Source organism: Cyprinus carpio, chromosome B5, assembly GCF_018340385.1.
Source record: "Cyprinus carpio isolate SPL01 chromosome B5, ASM1834038v1, whole genome shotgun sequence".
Classification (NCBI taxonomy): domain Eukaryota; kingdom Metazoa; phylum Chordata; class Actinopteri; order Cypriniformes; family Cyprinidae; genus Cyprinus; species Cyprinus carpio.
In genome coordinates, this window is record NC_056601.1 from 9,060,473 (window position 1) to 9,081,387 (window position 20,915).

Consider the following 20,915-nt stretch of genomic DNA (forward strand, 5'->3'; position numbering starts at 1 on the left):
AAACAACAGATGTATATAAAGTATAGATCAATAATAAAGGTATAAAACTAAGTTGTACCAAAAATTTGCTCTCCACTTGTCTCACATCTCGCGATGGTTGATGAAATCTACGAGACTAAAAGGCGTATAAATCCGCTATTTGAGTTTTCAAGTGCGTCATTTCAGATATCATGGCGGCTTCACTTGCGAAGAAATGCGCGTCACCGGCAATTCTCAAAACTCTTTCAGCTCCTCAACTGAGGATGCAATGCGAGTATCACAAAAAGGTAAGCTACAGTAGTATGACTCAATGCAATTTGCTAGTAAAGTTTTTCGATTTGACCTTATGTATTTGAGGTGGTTTCCTGCATGTTTGACATCTCGTGATACATAATGACACTGCACTGTACTTATACCACTAACATGTGACATAGCAAGTTTTGCATTTTTTAGTTCTCATTCAGATTTAATTCTTTAAGTTTATATCGTTTGTGATCACATTTAGTACAAGCTGAAGAATTAAGAATTAACTTAATTGTTTCTTTGTATGAGACCATGTTTTATCTATAAGACAACCTTTAGAAATCTAAAGTCATCATTTTAAGGTATTTGTATTGAATACACATCTAACTAGGTCAAATGAAGGAGACTGGAGCCCGGCATGGTCGTTTGTTTTGACTTATGTAATCATGAAATGAACTGACACGTGATCCTGACTTTGTGAGCCAAATAACTCAGCTTGCCCCTCCCTTAAATGTTATTTTTATTTTAAAGGTTGTGGATCACTATGAGAACCCAAGAAATGTGGGGTCATTGGATAAAAATGCCAAGAATGTGGGCACAGGTTTGGTTGGTGCCCCTGCTTGTGGAGATGTGATGAAACTGCAGGTAATCCTCTCTTGCATAACAATAGGTTTAATGTCTGCTTTACAGTTCTTCCCAAGTAGTCATCTGTAGGTTTATTAACTGTCATTTTATAGCACAGGCATTTGATGACAAGGAAGGTTTTTTTTTTGACAAGCAAAAATGGAAACAAAACAGACATTTATTGCACCCTTAAATAAAATGGTGTAAATAATATTTAAGCAGATTAATCTTACAGGATCTTCATTCTCTGTACGATGACTGAAGTCTCAGATTGGATCGAGTGCTTACACAGGATGAGTCAGCATATTTTAGATTTTTCTGTTTATTGTTTATTTGACAGGGACAATACAGAATATAATATCTGTACCACTTGTCCCTGGTTAGTATTATACTGTGGACCCAAAAATATAATAACTTACAAACAATATGTAATTTATACCAAAATAATTAAAACAATAAATAAATAAATAAACAACACAGATTGGGTAACCTCTAAAACAATAATGGTTACAAGACTCCTTCTGTTAAATTTTTCCCTTTTTTTTCATAGCTGTATTGTGTTTTTTTTTTTTTTTTTCATATGAACTCTTTATCTGACACTGTATAGCAAATGATAAATGCAGAGTTATTGTTTATAGTTTATTCATTATAGCCAAAGTCTGTGTTTGAGTCACAATGCTGATGATGGAAGCTATCACCACTCTTGATGCAGTGCTCATATATTTGATGAACTGAAGTGTATGTTTGTTTTTCCCACCTAGATCGAGGTGGATGAGGCTGGGAAGATTGTAGATGCCAAGTTTAAAACCTTCGGCTGTGGCTCTGCTATTGCTTCAAGTTCCTTAGCCACTGAGTGGGTGAAAGGCAAATATGTAAGCAACCAGTCACATTTGCTGGTTCTATTGCTTTGTTGCAAATGTTTGTCCTCTATACTATATATATATATATATATGTATATATATCTGCAATGTGACTATTAAACCTTAAAATTCTCAATCAATGTACAGATTGATGAAGCCCTTAAGATAAAAAACACTGAGATTGCTAAGGAGCTAAGCCTGCCACCAGTCAAACTGCACTGCTCAAGTAAGTGTCCTTTTAATTTGATTTGTGTTTGTGTAATATTTACTTGCATTATATTTGCTGCTCCAGTTGATAAAAGTAACATTTATATGCATAATACAAATTTTACTTATGATGTTCCTGTTCTGTAACTGAACTTGTTCTCTGTGCTTTGTAGTGTTGGCTGAGGATGCCATTAAAGCAGCTTTGGCAGACTACCGTCTGAAACAGGAAGTTGAACTGGGTCAGAAGACCGCCATGGCCCGCAACTAGGAGGCGCACTTGATCCTCTAAATCAGTGGTTCTCAACTGGTGTGCTTCACGACCAAAAGGGGTTTCAGGTCTGTTCTGATTGGGTCGTGGGGAGCAGGAAAATAACAGTGCTAAATTCCAGTATTAAAATCCAACTAAACGTATAAACATGCAAAGTTAAAATAAGCCAAAAAAAAAAGGCTTAATGTCTTGGAAGAGAACAATGCATTTATTTTCTTCCGCTGTGCGATGTTATTGATTTTGCATACTGTTGAGTCTGCACAGTTCATGGCAATTGTAATGAATCTCAGCAATTGAGGTTGGATCACCATTTGATATCCATTGTAAAATCGGGGTCTTGAAACAAAACCAGTTGAGAATCAGTGCTCTTTATCCTCCCTTTGAGTTTAGACAAAGCTCTCTTCAACTCTTGCACTGTAGCCAGTCTTTTAAACGCACAATGTAAAAGTACTGACCCACACTGTTACAGTCGAAGCCATATTTGTTATAGATATGTTGATGTAATGAAAAAGAGTGTCCGTGATTTCACTTGCTAGCTGAACACGCACAAATTATCTTATTCTATTTTAGTTTGAAAGAACGAAGATGTGATTTATGATGGTGATTTATGCTGCTGGGCTTTCATTTGATGGCCTTTCAAACATCAGTATTTTAAATAAAGCATGTGTAAACCTCAATCATGTGGGCACTGGAATTAATATTGCATACCTGTGGAATCTAGAAATATGATGCTAATTTACAGTGATGAACTGATTTTGCATTGTACCTGGTTTCAGCATGGCTAGTATATGGTTTTCATTTGAAAATGTGATTATACATCTCAATTTGAGGTTTGTTTCATTAACCGTTATGCTATAAGTGACATACCAACAGATCTGCAGCTTCAGTAGATCGGAAGCAAACTATCAGTGGAGTTAAAGCACTGGCCAGCATTTGTTGACTTTTTTTTTTTTTTTTTTTTTTTTTTTTTTTTTTTTTTTTTTTTTTTTTTTTTTTTTAGAAATTCTGGGTGGCAGATTGTCTTAGACTTTCAAATAATGAAGTATGAAATGTGGTCAAATCTGGTAGTAAGTTTATTAAGAATATTGTGTTCTTCATAAAGAACGTGTTGAGACTTAGACTAAACTGTTTGAAAGGTGGCATGGGTCTTGCTGTGGCTGAATACCTCTCAACCTTGAAAGGAAATACTTCGAGACAGAATGTGTAAACAATAAGCTGACTCACAGCAAAGCTTTTCTACACTTAGACTTGTCTCCTTAATTGGAGTAGTAAGTGTGCTGGTTTTATTTTGTGGATGTGTGTGTTTATAGTGCACGCAATCTACTTCCCCGACCCTAACCTTTCCAGTCTTTATGGATGTCATCGCTAATAATAGAGAGTAAAGCAAACAAGAATAAAAATCATTTATGATTTAGGGTTAAAGAGTCATCGTCAAATAAAAGGGAATTCATGACAACCAACATTTAAAAAGCAGTTTTAATGTCTTGCCCAATAGGCATCCGTTAATATCATTTACTCTTAAGTAACAGATTATTACATTTATATTTGGAAAATCAAAGTTTTACAAACAAAATTAAAACCATGTATTTTTCATGAACAATTTCATTGAAACTTTATACTACTTTTTTTTTTTTATTATTATTATTATTATTTTTTACAACACGTGCAAGAAATTCACTTTGGTCTGTATTTTTCCTTTAAGGCTTTAAAAATGTCCAAGCTAAAATGCGGTTTTCTCTTCACTGATAAATGGTGAGCCTGAAGTAGCAACATCCTGTTTGTTCATGTCCTCTTGGATCTCAGAATTCTCTGGCCCAGATGAATGTTTGCTCTCTTCAGGGGGCCCGGAGTCTGAGGGGTCAGTCTTTTCCATGTCACAAGCGGGGATACTGTCCTGGGACCTGCTGGGGCAGCTCTTTTCCACAGTATCCCCAACAGCAGACTGATTTGTGGTCTTGTCCTCTAGTGAGCCACAGCTCTCCTCTTGACTCTTATCAAACTGAGCACTTCCCTCATCTTCTGCATGTTTTTGGTCTTCCGCCACTTCATTCTTTTCCTTCCATGGGGTCTTGATTGGCGTTCGGAGGTTCTTGGTAGCCAGCATAATGTCCTCTTGGAGCTGCCTGGCTAAATTCACTGGCTCCTCACTGGAGCTGGAGTTGGCTTTCTCTGGGACTTCGCTGAAGAAGCGTGCTCCTCCGGTCTTGTCTTGCTCGTCCACATACATCTTGGGAGGGAAAGCGCAAGGATAGTAGGTGCTGACTTTACGTCTGCGACTCAAGATGGCAGCTGAGCAGAGGATGGTGATGATGAGAAAAAGTAATGTGGTAATGACGATTATGGGAAGGTGGTTCTCTTGTAAGAAGTCCACCAGCTGATCCAAGAATGATTTGCTATGTTTTTCTCCATCTATGGAGGTGGACTTCACTGATTCATTGAAGACGGAAATGGTGGGTGTGGGGGTCAGGTCTGTGCTTCCAGAGCCCCACTGTCCACTGCCCTCCAAAGAGTCATTAGAAATGAATGGGGTGGCATAAGTGGGGAGCCTGGTTAGCAGAATGACGGACAGGCCGATGAGGCAGTGCAGAGCTGAGTGGTCCATCCTGTGACTGAATACCTGAGATGGTTGAAAAGTAGCGCTGTCAAACCATCCAAAATAAAAGTTTTTGTGTGAAAACTGTGTAATTTTTATATATTATATTTATATATAATATCAAATATAAGAATATAAATATATAAATGTGTATACATGCAAATATTTTCAAAATATGTGTGTGTGTGTGTATATACACAGTACACATACATATCGAGGGGTGAGAACCAGAAGGGCATAAGTGACATTTCACCAACTTTACAGGAGGGCCAAAACAGAAAATTTTATATGGTTTGATCTGATTTTGTGTACTGATTTCAATCTTTTATACTAAAAATGTGTACAAATATGGATGACAGGATATTTATTGAATACTATTTTAACATTTATTCAGAAAAAAGAAATTGAATTTTTAAAAAAAGTCACTTGCACCTTTTTGGCACCAATGTTTTTTTTTTCGATTTGTGTATAAAAACACGGGCACATATGCTGACAATATGAACAAAACATTACATTAGTGAGTTAATGAAAAAACAATCCGTTGTGATAAAATGAAATCACATAAAAAGCCCTTACATCAGATTAATTGAATGTGGTTAATTTTACTGAAACAATTAACAATTTGGCCAAATGGTCGATTGAAAAGCCTTTACAGATGCCTTCCCTAATGAAAAATAAATATACAAAAATGTATCTGAAATACATTGATTTCATGCTATACTACAAATAGATTTATATATTATTCACATATCCCTAAACTGGTATACTTAAAATCTGCTAAACTGGAACAACTAATTTTGTACTCAATGCACTTTAATTGTAAGAAAGTATTGCTTAAGTCTAACTAAAGAAATACTGAAGTATATTTGATTGTGCTAAAAGTGGAACTATAGGAACTATATAAGTATAATTTAGGTACATTTTAAATATCTGGCATTTAAAGACCTCATCAATAGAAATGTGCATTGTGCATTACATTTTTTAAATCAGTAAGTGTTGAGTGATATGTCAGTAAATAGACAATAAATAAAGTAAATAAATAAATAACATTAAATAAATTACATTTCGAGTTTGTATAATCAATAAAAATAAATATTTTTCAAATTTAGAAATAACATACATTTTCATAACTTGTCCTTAGAAAGTATTTTTGTTAGCTGAAATGTTATTGACTTGGACCCAGTAACTTAAAGGGGAAGTTGTGGCATAATGGTTAGAGAGTCGGACTTGCAATCCAAAGGTTGTAGGTTCGGGGGAGTGAATGTACAGCGCACTCGCCACATTCAATACCACGACTGAGGTGCCCTTGAGCAAGGCACCGAACCCCCAACTACTCTCCGGGTGCCGCAACATAAATGGGTGCCCACTGCTCCGGGTGTGTGTTCACTGTGTGTGTGTGTTTGCTTTTTTGGTGTTGTAAGATGAATAGTAATTCTGAGTATGGGTCACCATACTTGGCTGTATGTCACTTCACTATAAACTTCAATGATAAATAGTTAAAATCGGAGACTTTGGTATGTTCTTACTTCATGACACTCATTCACTGCAGTTGTCTTATGTCTTTCCTGTGGTGCAATCAAAATTCAAAGCACCACATGGAAACCTCATTGGATTCTGAGCCAGATGCATTATGTTCTGAGCAACTGCAGCAGAACATCAGTCCCTACATGTGCACTCATTCTTTGAGGTTTCATGAACATTAAAGTTTCAGTTTCTGTACCATCAATACAAGCTGAATAAACATCCTCAACTCAACAAGTTCCAGTTTTTGTATAGATATTTCTTACATTTAACATAAAATTACTTTTGATGAAGGAAAAAAATGGAAACACTTTACAATAAGGTTCAGTTCATTACCATTAGTTAATTTTCCTATAACGAACTAACAATAAACAACCATTTTTTTTATTGGTAATTGTACTAGTTAATTGCTTATTTATGTTTATTCATGATTTATACTGATTATCATAATGTTAATGTATACAACATAAAATGTTGTATAAGTAAATGTAGAAATTAATATAAAAATATTTAAAGTAATGTTAAATTGCTTTAAATAAATAAATATAAATATATATAAATATATAAAATAAGTGAATATTACTGTGAAGTGTAACCAAAAAAAAAAAAGTTCAGATAAATATAGTATAGTTTTACAAAAGACAGCTGGTGAACCAATATAATTTATGATGGTTTGTTTCTTTAAGCAAAGATATTTCATCTGGGGTCTCTCCACTCTGTGCCATCTGTGCTCAAGCTGACAACCATAATCATCACTGGGCATTTGGAGCACAATGGAAATAGTATCAAGCTCATGTGGCGCCTCACTCTCAAACACACACACACACACACACACACACACACACACACACACACACACACACACACACACACACACACACACGCACACATGCACACATGCAGCATTTATATTAGTCTTTCTCTGTGTTGTTATGTTGGCTTCAAAGAATTTCCAAACATCAGAAAGTTCTGTCCTTAGCACACACACTCGCTTTTATGTAATTTATGTAATATTAAAAAAAAAAAAAAAAAAAAGAAGAAGAAGGGTCATCTGGCCAAAATCAACTGTGAGAGTCCATTCTAGATCTAAACTTAGGTAGCCACATCTGGACATGAACTTTTTAAAGCTGTGCATTCCTGTAAGGTAAGTCATCTGTCTATCTTTACATGGACAGGAATGATATTAATAAAAAAATAGAAAACAGACAAAAGTATTGTCGAAACGAAAGAGTTCTTTACTTACTTTCAAGTGCTGTTGTTTTAAAACATGCCGACTGAAGAGGATCTAACATGGAGAAGAAAGCGTCTGCTGTTTCCTCCTCTCAAGCTGGATGTCTGTTGTTACAGACTGCGCGATGAAGAACAGTTGGATTGGTGAGGGGGGAAGAAACTCCTGTTCTCCCCTCCTCCTCCTCCTGCTTCTACTCCGTCCCAAGAAGACAGACTGGGCCATGTCCAGACACACTGTTCTCGTTAAGGCTGTTTGGGGGAGAGCCGAGTTTTTTTTCCCACTGCCTGTGCACTGGAGAACTTCAAGCCACCAGATGTAGCACAGACTCTACATTCTCATTTTCATTCTTCAAACTAAAAACAAAAGGGCCTTTAAAACTTAACATTAAATCTAAATTTAGACATTGGTGGTCCCTTGTAAAATACTTTGGATTTGTTTTTGGCCTTCAAACAGAAGCTATCAGTTCCCTGAGGAAGAACTTTATGTTTCCTGTGTTCACATGGTCCACGGGGGAGAGGGAGAGGGCACGCGTGCTGTGAGCCACTGCTGGAACAATGGACAGGGTGTTGAGACCTGAGATATATAGGGCTGCTGTGGCAAGTCTCAAACCCAAAGTATAGCAATATTTTGTGCTGGAAACGTGAGACTTAAAGGTACCGTCTCAATATTCAAAAAAACATATTTTGAGGCTTGTCTGTAGGAATGTATAGCCTTTCCTATAGGCTCCTCAGAATTAGTTTTCAACATGCCAGTCCTTTGAGGCATGTATCTTGCACAAACAAGATTGTTAAAACATCTGCTTTCTGATAACCTAAGCTAATCTTGAGAGTTGAGGCTGAAGGATGTTTTGTCTTTTTTCATGTCATTCTTTCTTTACAGCAGAATAATAAACCTTGCTGTGAACAGAAATAGCAAATACATGTATTTACATGCTTCTGAAATAACTAAATAAAAAGAAATGTCTTTTACTAAGGGTCTTGGGATATTGTGGACATAAAATACAGATTTGTGTTGGAATTTTAAAATAATTTGACCTGTGTATTCTATTTTAAAGTCATTACAATATACAAAACTAAAATAGCAAATAGTCAGTGTACAAAACTATAAGCATAGCAACAGGAAGAATGAGGTCATTTTCACTACAATCATTAATAGCGTCACAAGATATTTCAGTTCCCTGAAAGAGCGGACTGATGATGGGGAATATTAGGAAATATCTGACCAATAAATGACATGATTAACTAATCATAATCAAGTATTCAAGCCAGCCATATACTATCAACTTTTTATACTGGTAAACATGAGATTTTGGTTGTTCAGTTTCATGACCTCATTGTAAACCATCCAACAAACAAGACACTGACAGCAGACTTCATGAAGAATTCTGAATGAAAAGATTTATTGTCTAGAGCCGACCTTTTTTATTTTAGGTGAAGTTTGGAATGCATGCACAAGACTGTTTAGGGAACAGATATGTGTTCTTTTTTTTTTATGTTGTCCTCCAGCAGTGGTCAACTGAGGAGGTCTGTCTAAAACCAGAAACACACATAGAGGCACCAATACATTTACAGTACATGTACATCAGAAGAGCTCGCAGGTAGCCACTGCCTCTTAAAGCCAAGTTCACTTATCAGAGCATGTGTCAGTCCAATATTTTGTAACATGAGGATAATTTCGAAAGCGGGGGCAAACTGGAGAACATGGATAATGACGCAAAAAAAAGAAGCCATTTCCTACTATTTCTGTGGGAAAAAACTCATGCAACTGGCAAGTGTTAAGCATCCAATGTTTCTGACTACAGAGGGATTATTTCCTGAGGTGCAACAGTAATTTCATAATTACTATCAAGTTACAGCGGTAAGTTTTTTATTTTTGAAGAATATGCACACAGAATGCATTTTCAACGATACTTGCCCCAAAGTCTAACAGGTTTAGGTTTACGTTCACATTCATTCTGCAACATGAAGTTATTGCTTTTGGATATACTGTAACTGACTGTGTTATATTTTTGAAAAACCCTGTTGTTGGATGCTTTATAATCAATGATGATGATCTCAAAGCAGCCAGTGGAGGAAATGAATTAATACTCCAGCATGATCATGACAAGGGACATCATTTGGACTTAATTTCCAATTAAATCCTGATGAATCCTAAAAGTTGAATTTGAACGGTTATGAACATTTCACTAAATCATATCCTTATCATCTATGATTAGTTGCCTTTACAATCATATCCACACAGTTCCGCTTTTTCTGCTGATGTCTTGTTTTTTAATAAGCCACTATCTACAACTGGGAAAAACATATAATAGTAGAAATAAAAGGAGAGGTGACAGATTCACCTCAAATTTGGCAGCACAACAAAAAAGAAAAGAGAAATACTGATGTGTATATACAATGACACTCTGTAACATACCGGTTAATATCAGAATACTCATGGAAACAATGTTACAATAACAAAAGAAGTAAGAAAATTTTTAACAAAATGTAAAACATCAGTTAAAACCAGTGATCACTCATTGCCACAACTTTGCTTCTGCTATGCGAATGCTTGGGGGAGACTTGACAAAAAGTAAAAGTCCATCTTGGAATGTTGCTTGAAGTTGTCCTTGTGAGAAACATCAAGCGGAATGATCGAGTCAAATTGAGAAATTTTGGCAGTGACTGCCCCCCCTGCCCAACTGAATCTCTCTTTCTCCATACTGATGCTATGGCTCAGACCACCAGCAGTGTCTTAGATTCCCACTTTAGCCAGTCGCTCTTCCAGTTTGGTGATTCTCCTGTCCTGCAGCGTGACCAGATCTCTAATGGACTTAACTTCTCGCAGCAGCTCCTCTAACTTCACTTCATTCTTCTGCAAAGCAAAATAAAACAGGAAAATGTGTTTTAGTGCCAATTATTAGTGGGAAAAATAAGAAAGAGTCAATGAAGCATCATCCTTACTCTGGTTAGCTGAGGAGAGGCAGGTTTCTGGGGAGTTGCTGGCTCCTCCACCTTCTTGGGTGCCTTGTTATCCAACAAATTTTTCTTGACTACTTTGAGGTCGCGGTTCTTGCCCTGAACATAACCGTGTTTGAGCGAGATCAGGATCGGTTCGCCATTCTTGCCTTCAAACCACTCCTCAGCCTCTAGCGCCGGGTCTGGACCTGCTGTGTCCGGATAGAGGTCATCCTGAAAGAGGTCTGACTGCCAAAAACCAAAGAGACAGGAAATACCGTAATGAGTATTTTGGATTCATGCTGTTTGTTTTCTCTGAAAACATCTGCTGCTTTAATGTTAACTGAAACCAAGTGCCTTCCCTTTTCTTCATCAGTTAATGACAATTAAATCACACTTTGATTGAGCTTTGCTTGTAAAACTAAACACAAAACAAATAAAAACGTATCAACTGAACATTACCATTAACAATCATTGTTTTAATATACAGTAAAATACTCTGAAAAGTACCTTTCTAGGAACAGTCATGATAATTGGTTCACACTTTCTCTCATGAAGTTTATAAAACCTGTGAGAAACAACAGACATGTTATTGGTGTTATGGTAATAAGCACAATCTTAATCTAAAAAACGTTTACAATGTTTTTACTTTTTCCATTTACAATGTTATAAAAGATTTCTTTTTCAAATAAATGCTGTTCTTTAGAACTTTATAGTCATCAAAGGATCCTAAAAAAAATTATGATAATAATATTAATAATATGCAGCACAACTGTTTTTAATACATTTATATGTAAATGTATGCACAAAATCGGGATATTAGAATGATTTCTAAAGGATAACGTGACACTGAAGACTGGAATAATGATGCCGCAAATTCAGCTTTGCCATCACAGGAATAGATTACATTTTTAATATAAATAAAAATGGAAAACAATTATTGAAATAAATATATATATATATATATATATACACTAAATATAATAAATATATTTATTATTTATATGTTTCTCACTAAAACACATTTTCCTATGTCTTTATTCCAGTCTTCAGTGTCACTTTAATACAAATATTATAGATATATTAATTTCCGACAAAGATTAAACACAGAATGTACACCCTTATGACAAAATGAATCATAAATTTAATGATCCTTACAGTAATCATTAGTAGTCAAATAACATTCCATTGACCTTTAGGAGCCACAGCATGAAACCATGATTTTATAGTCAATGACAGACTAATGACTCCCCCTACTGGAGAAATAAAATCAACCTAGCTGAGAGCCATAATCACAACAATACTAGCCTGAAGTCAGTTTAGTTTCTCGAAAAATATCTAGATTCTAACATGGCAATGAGCCCCTCAAACAATTCAGATACTCTGAATGAATCTAAGACCACAAACACTTGCTGAAAACCTTGTGTCTGTTTTCTCGTTTCAAAAGTAACACTTAAAAGAAATACCTGTGCAAATCGTGCATACCTGGCTATCTCACACTTGTTGACATCTAGGCCTCTTTTAGGCATGTAGCCCATGCCTCTTTGGGGCTCCTTGCTGGAAAACGTGTTGAGGTAGTGCACAAACGGTGCCTCGTCTGTGATCTCGAAGTAACGGATACTGCTGTCACCCAAACAGAAAACAAGATTTCACTTGTTTTAAAATATACATACTATATATAGAATGACATCACACAACTGAGGCAAAGCCAGTGGTTCTCGATTTCTAGGGGGGGCCAAAATTATTCAAATTTCGTTGCATAAACATAACCTTCATTAAAATGCTAAAAACACAAAAATGAAGATGTACAGCATTAATTATTAACCCGTTTAATTCCACCGGTCACAATAGTGAGCGTAAAAAAGGTTTCATTTATAAAGCTCTAAAAATCTTACTGACCGATGTTTAAGTGCACTTCCTGCAAATATAGAAAAAAGAAAGGGTCTCAATTAAATAAGTGCAGTTTCACATGATTAGTGCAAATTTTCACATGACCAGAGCAGCTTATTTCCTGTTTGCACCTTGAGAAGATGATGGCTGCATCAAAGCTCCAAAACTAAAGGCTAGTAAAGTGTCTTAACATAAATATATGACAAAGATTTTTGATACATATGATCTTTAGGGTGTCTAGTATTAATACATGCATTCACATATATTCAGTTTTGTTGAGTGTGGTCATAGAATGAGTAAACATGTTGATGGTCACAATAGTGACCGGTGGTATAACAGTGAACTTAGATATGCAATATAAATCCAATGGCAGTTGCTAGTAAAAATGACAATAACATGTTGCAATGACAAAATATTGCACTAAATTAAAAATTCAAATGTTACAAAAAATTTACAATAATGATGTTGGAATACTTGAACCATGAATATAAAAATTTTATGTTATATTTTACAAAAAAAGTAACAATTTTGAAATGCAGTGATGGTTGATTTTTTTTATTTTTTAACTCAGTGTTCCTATCAATGTTTTTTTATGTTTTTTTGTGAATATTGGTTGTGATAGAATGTTTTAAAATAGTTGGGATTAGATGTGTTAAGATTTTTATGAATTTTGATGTATGTTATTTCAGTACACACATTATCCCACCGGTCACAATTGTGACCCAACATAAAACACAACTTTTCACACACTTTTCCAAAAAAAATGCAAAAAATAATTATTGATTATTTCAAAGGGTTACTAATGACACATTGTTTGGATATTTTCATGTCTGGGAAAAATTTGGAATTAAACGGGTTAATATAAGATTGCCGAACTCACATAAAAACTTGCTCACCTTTCCACACAGGTAGACCACATTAGTGTCAGGGTCATAGAATGGAAGCAACACTCCATTGCTGGTGTCCATTTCATGCACTGATATCGGATCCTCCATGTTTTTTTAAAGAGAGGAACATCATAATATTTAATGAAAGCGTAAATTGCAGTCATTTTTCAAAAACATGGAAATGTATTTATTTTGCCTTACTGGATTCCACAAGGCTAGCTGCCGCTCACTCATACGACTGAAACCGGTGGTGAAGATGTTTCCATCAGCCAGAAAGATGGCTCTCATGGGCCGTGCCCCCTCGTGGGCCTTATCCTTCTCCTGTGATCATCAATGCCAGTGAGACACAAAGAACTGTGGAAATAAAGAGTCTTCATTGTAATTCCGAGATGTTTGCACTTACCGCAATGATCTTTCCCTTGCGTGGATCGATAACGCGCACTTTCTTATCCTTGCATGCAGTGCAAATGAGGCTGCCGTTGCGACTCCAGCAGACGCTGAAGATCACATCAGGATGCATGTCCTCCAGGTTGATCAGAGCTTCTCCTGTGGCCACGTTCCAAATGATGACTAGATTATCGCATCCTGACAGAGGAGGAAAGACAAAATTGGTTTTTGATCATTCAGTCACGCAACATAACATATTTGTGATGTTCAAGATGATAAAAGTTAGGGTTTTTATGTAGTGCACTCGCTTTTAAAATCTCTTACCTGCACTTAGCAGAACATTGCGGGCTGTTGGATGCCACGTCACAATGCCCACCCTCTTGGAGTGACCCTCTAAGACCACGACTGGCTCAGAAAGAGGTGCGGCGAGGCCGTTCTCGGGGATCTGCCACACCTGTGTGACAAAAATGCAAATATTTGTATAATAATCACTCAACGCAGGATCTTTATTAGAGGATGTAGCCTAACGTACCATTACTGTACAATCTTCAGAACCGCTGGCGATGACGTGATCATTGTGTGGGCACCAGTCGATGTCCAGCACAGGGCCCGTGTGACCACAAACAGTGGGGTAGGCCTTGTCAATACGACCCGTCTGCAAACAGGAAACAGAGAGCATGGATTTATGTCTCATCTTGCATAATTCTGACCAGCTACGCTTATTCAAATTACTAACTGCATAAATGCTGAGTGAGCATATATGCAGTTATCCCTTACCTTTTGCAGAGGCAGAACGAGGAAAGCTCCACCCCCACTAGCCTCCACAATAATAGCAACAAATTTGGGATTTACTGCACAAAAGGCACTGTCCCAGGTAACCCGCGAAACCCTAATGTCATCATAGCACTGGTCATTCTTCACCGCCTGACCAAACACATGACGGAATTTACTCTGTCGTACCACTCGTCTGATCATTTCTGAAAACACAAGAGAAGAGAAATGTTGTCATCTTTACAATTGCACTTTATTTATTAAATATTTAAATACCCGACAGTTTTTATATTTTGCAGTATAACACATTCTTAATGGCAGATGTTCAATGTTTTTCTTTTGCTTTCAGACTTAATATTTACAGTGTATCATATTAGGGTAAGATGAGCGGTCAGCTAGAGAGCACTGGGAATTGGTTTTCCATTTCACCCTGTATATGCATTTCTCCATAAAAGACAAGGGGAGAAGTCAAAGGCAGTTTTGTGTGTGCCACTGTGTAGAAACATTCATCTTCATATGAGAAAACCATGCTCTAATGACTGAATATTTAAATTACTAAATAAGTAATAAGCAATTAATTACAGTAATAAGTAATTAAAGTGACATATATTTGATATCCTTTATTTGATTAAAAAACGATTTCTTTTAATTAGTTAATACTATAAAAAGTACATTTGTTGAAGCACATATGTGATCCTGGACCACAAAACCAGTCATAAGGGTCAATTTTTTTAAATTGAGATTTATACATCATATGAAAGCTGAATGAATACGCTTTCCATTGATGTATGGTCTGTTAGGATAGGACAATATTTGTCCGATATACAACTATTTAAATATCTAGAATCTGATGTGCAAAAAAATTAATAAAAATAATCAAAATACTGAGAAAATCGCCTTTAATTTAATATTACTAATCAAAAATTAAGTTTAGATATATTTACAGTAGGAAATTTACAAAATATCTTCATGGAACCTGATCTTTACTTAATATCCTAATGATTTTTGGCATAAAAGAAAAATGTATAATTTTGACCCATACAATATTTTGTTGGCTAATATACCCGTGCTCCTTATGACTGGTTTTGTGGTCCTGGATCACATATTTTAGCACAAATTTCACTCATCATATGTACCCTATAAATGTAAACATTCTCTTTTTTGAACAGATTTAAATTTGTATTGTTTATTTATTAACCAGGGTAAAATAAAGATAGAATTCACATAGTAAATTCCTAAAAGATCAAAACCTAATGAGCTGCCAAAAAGCATAATTCTTAATAAGCAACAAACACCAACAACAGTGTGATGCAAAAAAATAAAAAATAAAAAATGCTATCTAGTTAGCCAGATTTTGAGACAGCCAGCATGCTTATTCCTAACCAGTGTTATAAAGGGTATAATACACTGAAAAACAAACTGATGTTCATAATTATACATTAATAATCACTGGTTATATTTGAGCCACCTTTATGTTATGTGCATTATCTGAAGCATTGGTTTAGATGTTGAACTGTTAGGGCCCTGATTGATGGCGGTGTCTTCATAAATAACAGCTTCCACCATTAATAACACTAATAATAAACAAAAACGATTCCAAACAGCTGTGTTTGTGAGAATAAAACGTAACGTAGTCATCACAATAAAGTCATGGATGTGCTTTTGGAAATAGGTCAGATGTATGGCGGTGTGTGTTTGCTTTCTAATGGCCGAGCTGCGTTATTGATGATGATGATGATCATCATCATCATCCCGGCGAAGAAAAACACACATACCACTAACAATCTAACGTTACTAAAAGATAAATTAAGATGTAGAGTAAAGATGAAGACAAGGATAAGATTTTCGCATATAGTGCAAGAGTGAGAATGAAAAAACATGACATTAACGATAGATGTGCAGGCTTCTGCTGGTGTGAGGAAACGAGCTAACCGCTAACCGAACAAATGAATGAAAACAGCAGAAAAATCATCAGTTATGTATCTTGTTTTGAGCCGTGCGTGTTTTTATTTGCAGGCGCAGGCGAAATGCAACGCGCCGCTTTGAAGTGGAGGCGTGCTATCTACCCGGCACAGGTCGTGATGGTCAACTTTCAATTAATATCTCACTATTTCTGCTTATCTCGCCGTATGCATTAAAATCAAAGGCTGGATGCCGTCTCACATGCCGCTAAATGAGCCGAAACGCCTGCAAGTGCACATGCACCAGCGCAAGTTGTTTTTTTTTTCTCGGTTATGTCCTAGCTGTTTCCAGAGCTTGTTTTAATTCAGAGATGCTTGCTAAAATCGAGCTAGCATTCCAGTAGAGGCTACTGCACCACTGACCTACCTTGCATTAATATGACCAAACGCAAAACGCTTACCTTTATCAGTACTACGTCTCTCACAGCGTCAAATTCAATGCATTAATTTATTTTCTCACAGATTCAGTTGTGCTGGTGACTGTCTCAGTGAATTGCGGCTAGCCACAATAGCTTCCCTCCTCTCCTTTATTCTGAATGAACGGGAGAAAACGCCCTTGTTCTCCTCTCCCCTCCCCTCCTCCTCATGTCCTCCTTCATGGACATCAGTTGTGTGTGTGAATGAGAAGTAATGGTACAAACTGTACCGCACTGTTTGACAGGTCACTGTGGTTTAACTGGTGAAGTCATTTTAGAAATGGAAAGAAATACCCCCGAGCATCTCTCCATTGCAAACACTATCTTGATCCCAAGCAGCTTTTCCCTTTTGTGCATATAAACAAATTGTGCTTTAATTTTACAGGACTCTGGTAATTATGTTAAGAGTGAAAAAGGATGAAGTCATGCTCATGTTGGATTATGTTACAAAGTGCAATGTGCCCTAAAATCTAATTTGGAGTCTGTATTTTTCTGTTTCAGTGTGGGGTAGGGATTTTCAAACTTTGTGATATCAAGCACCCCAGATATTATGATCTGAGGCACCTCCTTTGTAAAATATAAGGACAGCTATAGGCTTGTATTTTATAGTGGTTTTCACTATGAATAAGCTTAGCTATACTGTTCCAAAGTAGTATCAGTGAATAAAATTGAGCGAGCTAAAAGCAACCGTGTCTAAGTGAAAGTCCACATAAAGATAGATGAAGAAAATATTAACATTTTTATTTCATAAAACAGTGTTGTTTTTAATTTTTATTTTATTTTAAATAATATGGCTGCCAATATCATAAAATAATTATGACTAATCTTATGATTTCTTACCCATATTTACCAAAGATAATCAAACTAAATGAGGTCCATTATTGCAGTAAGCATGTTTAAGTAATGTCATAACACTATTATTAACTCCATTAGTGTTCTGATATTAAGTAAAATCTTAATGTATAGAGATATATTTTTTATTTTTACATGCTGAAACTCACTGTGTCTCATTCGTCAAGATTCTTTAATTGTATACTTTATGAAAACTAGGTACGCAATGAGCTTGAAAACCTGTCTTACCTTTCTTTGGCGAGGATCTTCTTTCCATTTTATGGGAAGATGTTTGTACATCAAAGGCTGTCTTCATCTGCGATACTTTTAGACTCTGGCTTCCCACAGTCACATCTGGCCCGGCTTTCATTATGTTTGTCCTGATGTGATGTATCACTTTCTTCTGGATTTTGTTGCTGTCTCTGATGAGTTCAGAGACGGGCCTGTATCTGGACAGTTCGTTTTCCTCTGAAGCAGAAGAATCACTGCTTGGAATTCGACAGGCGGCGTAAGGATATCTAGTTGGGACTGCGGTGGGTTTAGAGTCTTCTTCATCCTCCATGTCCATCATGTAGCATTCCGAGTCACGTCTACTACCATATTTCAAAGGCTGTTCCACATTTTCCAGATCAGAGTCTTTGCTTGCTTGGTTCTTCTCAGTGTCTGTTTCAGCAAATGGATTTTGAGGCTTCTTCGGCACAGGTGGTGGTGGGCCCTTCATTTTTGCTCTTTTTTTTAACAATGGTCTCAGCTGAGACATATCCATTTCTTTTAGTTCTTTATCATTGACAGTTTCTATCAAGTTATCGCAGTCAGGTGCAACAGTTTCATCATACGGGACTAAATAATATCTTGGAATATCAGCAGCCTCAGGCTCTAAGGACATGCGCATGTAGAATGGGGAATCGATATAATAAGTTGACATATCAAGACATGATGCATGCGTATTAAAATCCTCAACGGACTGTAGTGCTGCCTGCCTTCTGCTCATTTTAATATTTCTGAGCAGTAGGTCCGAATATTTGCTTGGCTCCTCTGTGGAATGAGAAGCAGATTCCTTGCGGCCAACGGCTTTTTTAAAGGGATTCTTTGGTTTCTTTGGAACAGGTGGTGGTGCTCCTTTGATTTTGGCCTTTTTCTCTGTCTGAGCATCTGTGGGTAGGATGTCAGTAATCATGCTCTGTTTTTCAGCGCGAGGAACATACAAATGAGAGACGTCAGATGACTTCCTCTCCTCCTGATCAGGAAATGTATGAATCTGAAGTGGTGGCGTGATCACAGCTGTGAAATAGAGAGGCTCTTTTTCCTGTTGCAAAGAAGCTGTCTGTGCGACTCTTTCGGTGCCACCTGCATCAAAATCTGAGTGAGAAAAAGAATGGTAATGATTTAGGATCATTTGATCTAAACATTTAGTGCTGGAAGAATTCTCTTTGGCCTCTGTTTCTGTGTTCATGTCATCCAGCTTGTAGATCTTTGGATTACAGACTCTTTTGCCCTGAATTTTACCATTTCTCTCTGCTAATTCAAGTAAAGAAGTATTGTGCCTTCCATTAAGATGACCATCAAAGTCTTTCCTTCTTTCTGTGGATCTCAACCGAACAGCTTTTTGATAAACAGATTCAGTGTCTCTTTTCACACATGGTGCTTCTGCTCCCCACACTCCCTTTTTGGCTGGGTGAGGCGCATTGCTAACAGGGACGTTTTTAGCACTGGATTCAGTTAAACTCTCAGATGACATGACTGTTGAGTGTTTTTCCATGACAGTGAATGCCCCTTTGTCATCATTTTGCTTCTCACTGTGAAACAAAGTACTGCTTTGGCTTAAATCTGGATGAAATGTGCTTAATACTTTTTGTTCAAAGTCCTCCTCAATCCTCAACGGGACTAGAGCTGTGTCTGGATTTGTTGGTTTAGTAACAGTGTCACAGTCGAAAGAGTCAAATGCTGTCACTCTAGATCTTAATAAACAAGGTTTATCAAAGGGAGTATGCAATATTTTATCCTTACCTTCAGTTTCACTCCATTCTGTCTCTTCTTTTCCCAGCAATGGTGTATGGAAAGTTGGGTTTCTTTGGTTGTTTCTGAGGTTTGTTGTTTTGGGTGTCTGTGAGGCTTCATTGGGTTCTTGTAAAACACTTCTTCTTGACAAACCTCTACTGATATTTTTGTCTCCCTGTAAGCTATCCCGCTTATTGGCACTCTGAAGCCATGGACGACTTGAATTCGAGTGGAGCCCAGTGAATGATGGACGAGTAGTCCATAAAGAATCGGCTCTGTCCAAATCCTCAAATCTGTCCTCATCAGGACTTACTTTGTGTCGAACAGTTCCAGCACTTTCTTTGCAAACTTTGTCACAACCTCTCCTAATTTTGTCACTACTTGGGGATTGAATTTCATGTTTATCTTTGTCCTGGAATGGCTGTCTTTCAAGTAAATCAACATTCTCTGCTTCCAAAGAAAATTTCCTCTTTATTTCGACATCACCACTCATTTTTGTCCTCCCGTTGTGTCTGTCAGAGAGCGCCTGTGTCTCATTCTTCTCAATGCTCACGCCATCATCTGCTGAGTCCACTTGACACGAACCTTCTAACATGTTTGGAGTATCCTTGAGGTGAGTTTTGTTAGTCATTCTGTCTGTTTTGTCAGGTCGTTGCTGGTCCACAGCAGTAAATATGTCTGTGGCGGATCCGTCGCTTGTGACTGTTTTGAATTCTGAGGCACATGGACCTCCTGCCAGGCTCAGCTGAGGATTTGGTGTCCTGCCATTCTGCAAAACATCCGTGTCATAACTATGTCTGATCTTTTTTTCTCCCTGGTTGAAAGAGGGCTCAGTGGTGTTGTCATTAGGTCTTGTTGGTTCCTGATCGGGACAGGGCTCTAGTATGGAGGTGTCCAAGTGAACAAAATTCTGGTCTATTTCTTCAGGGCTGTTGGAATGTGCTTCCTCCTCGCTTTGGTTTAAGATCTCATAGTCACTAACGGCACCGGTCAGGAAGTCTTCTTTTCCTAGCTCCTTGTCCTGTTTCTGTCCCATCACCCCTGTGAAGAACACATATCCCCACTCATGAGTTTATGAACAGACAGTATATCTTTATCTATAATGAGCCACCGCCCATTTCAAGCTCTCTCTTATTCCTCTCACATCACTTCTTACTGGAATGTTGCATGGCCTAAAATTAAATGACTCTCAATGCGGCTACTGAGTCACAGAACCAAAATGGGAACCGGACAACTGTCAGAGTAGCTCAGTTACCAGGTGCGAAGGTCACATTAGACATGAAAGGGGAAAACCCACAGACTCCAAACATAT

At 37.0% G+C, this 20,915-nt stretch overlaps 3 protein-coding genes across 6 annotated transcripts; 1 reads left to right on the top strand and 2 right to left on the bottom strand.

The window, feature by feature from the left end:
- Positions 1 to 112: 112 nt before the first annotated feature.
- Positions 113 to 2,858, top strand: iscub (iron-sulfur cluster assembly enzyme b). Its single transcript, XM_042724154.1, has 5 exons — positions 113 to 266; positions 754 to 867; positions 1,608 to 1,718; positions 1,854 to 1,932; positions 2,087 to 2,858. Exons 1-5 carry the CDS (start codon positions 171 to 173, stop codon positions 2,179 to 2,181), a joined length of 495 nt encoding a protein of 164 aa, XP_042580088.1. The 5' UTR covers positions 113 to 170; the 3' UTR covers positions 2,182 to 2,858.
- A 784-nt stretch (positions 2,859 to 3,642) lies between these two features.
- tmem119b (transmembrane protein 119b) lies at positions 3,643 to 7,723 on the bottom strand. 2 transcript variants are annotated; one of them, XM_019089260.2, is made up of 2 exons: positions 7,539 to 7,723; positions 3,643 to 4,820 (listed from the first exon to the last, which is right to left on the bottom strand). In XM_019089260.2, exon 2 carries the CDS (start codon positions 4,781 to 4,783, stop codon positions 3,902 to 3,904), a length of 882 nt encoding a protein of 293 aa, XP_018944805.2. In that variant the 5' UTR covers positions 4,784 to 4,820; positions 7,539 to 7,723; the 3' UTR covers positions 3,643 to 3,901. The 2 variants fall into 2 exon arrangements, with proteins under 2 accessions (XP_018944805.2, XP_042580081.1); XM_042724147.1 differs by having other exon boundaries at positions 3,643 to 4,798; positions 7,539 to 7,719.
- Positions 7,724 to 9,773: 2,050 nt separating this feature from the next.
- coro1cb (coronin, actin binding protein, 1Cb) lies at positions 9,774 to 20,680 on the bottom strand. 3 transcript variants are annotated; one of them, XM_042724111.1, is made up of 12 exons: positions 19,613 to 20,676; positions 17,855 to 18,964; positions 14,404 to 14,603; positions 14,159 to 14,281; positions 13,951 to 14,080; positions 13,643 to 13,824; positions 13,441 to 13,560; positions 13,249 to 13,353; positions 11,948 to 12,093; positions 10,973 to 11,030; positions 10,469 to 10,711; positions 9,774 to 10,379 (listed from the first exon to the last, which is right to left on the bottom strand). In XM_042724111.1, exons 1-12 carry the CDS (start codon positions 20,637 to 20,639, stop codon positions 10,260 to 10,262), a joined length of 3,564 nt encoding a protein of 1,187 aa, XP_042580045.1. In that variant the 5' UTR covers positions 20,640 to 20,676; the 3' UTR covers positions 9,774 to 10,259. The 3 variants fall into 3 exon arrangements, with proteins under 3 accessions (XP_042580045.1, XP_042580044.1, XP_042580046.1); XM_042724110.1 differs by having other exon boundaries at positions 17,855 to 20,680; XM_042724112.1 differs by lacking the exons at positions 17,855 to 18,964; positions 19,613 to 20,676 and adding an exon at positions 16,760 to 16,938.
- Between the last annotated feature and the right edge of the window lie 235 nt (positions 20,681 to 20,915).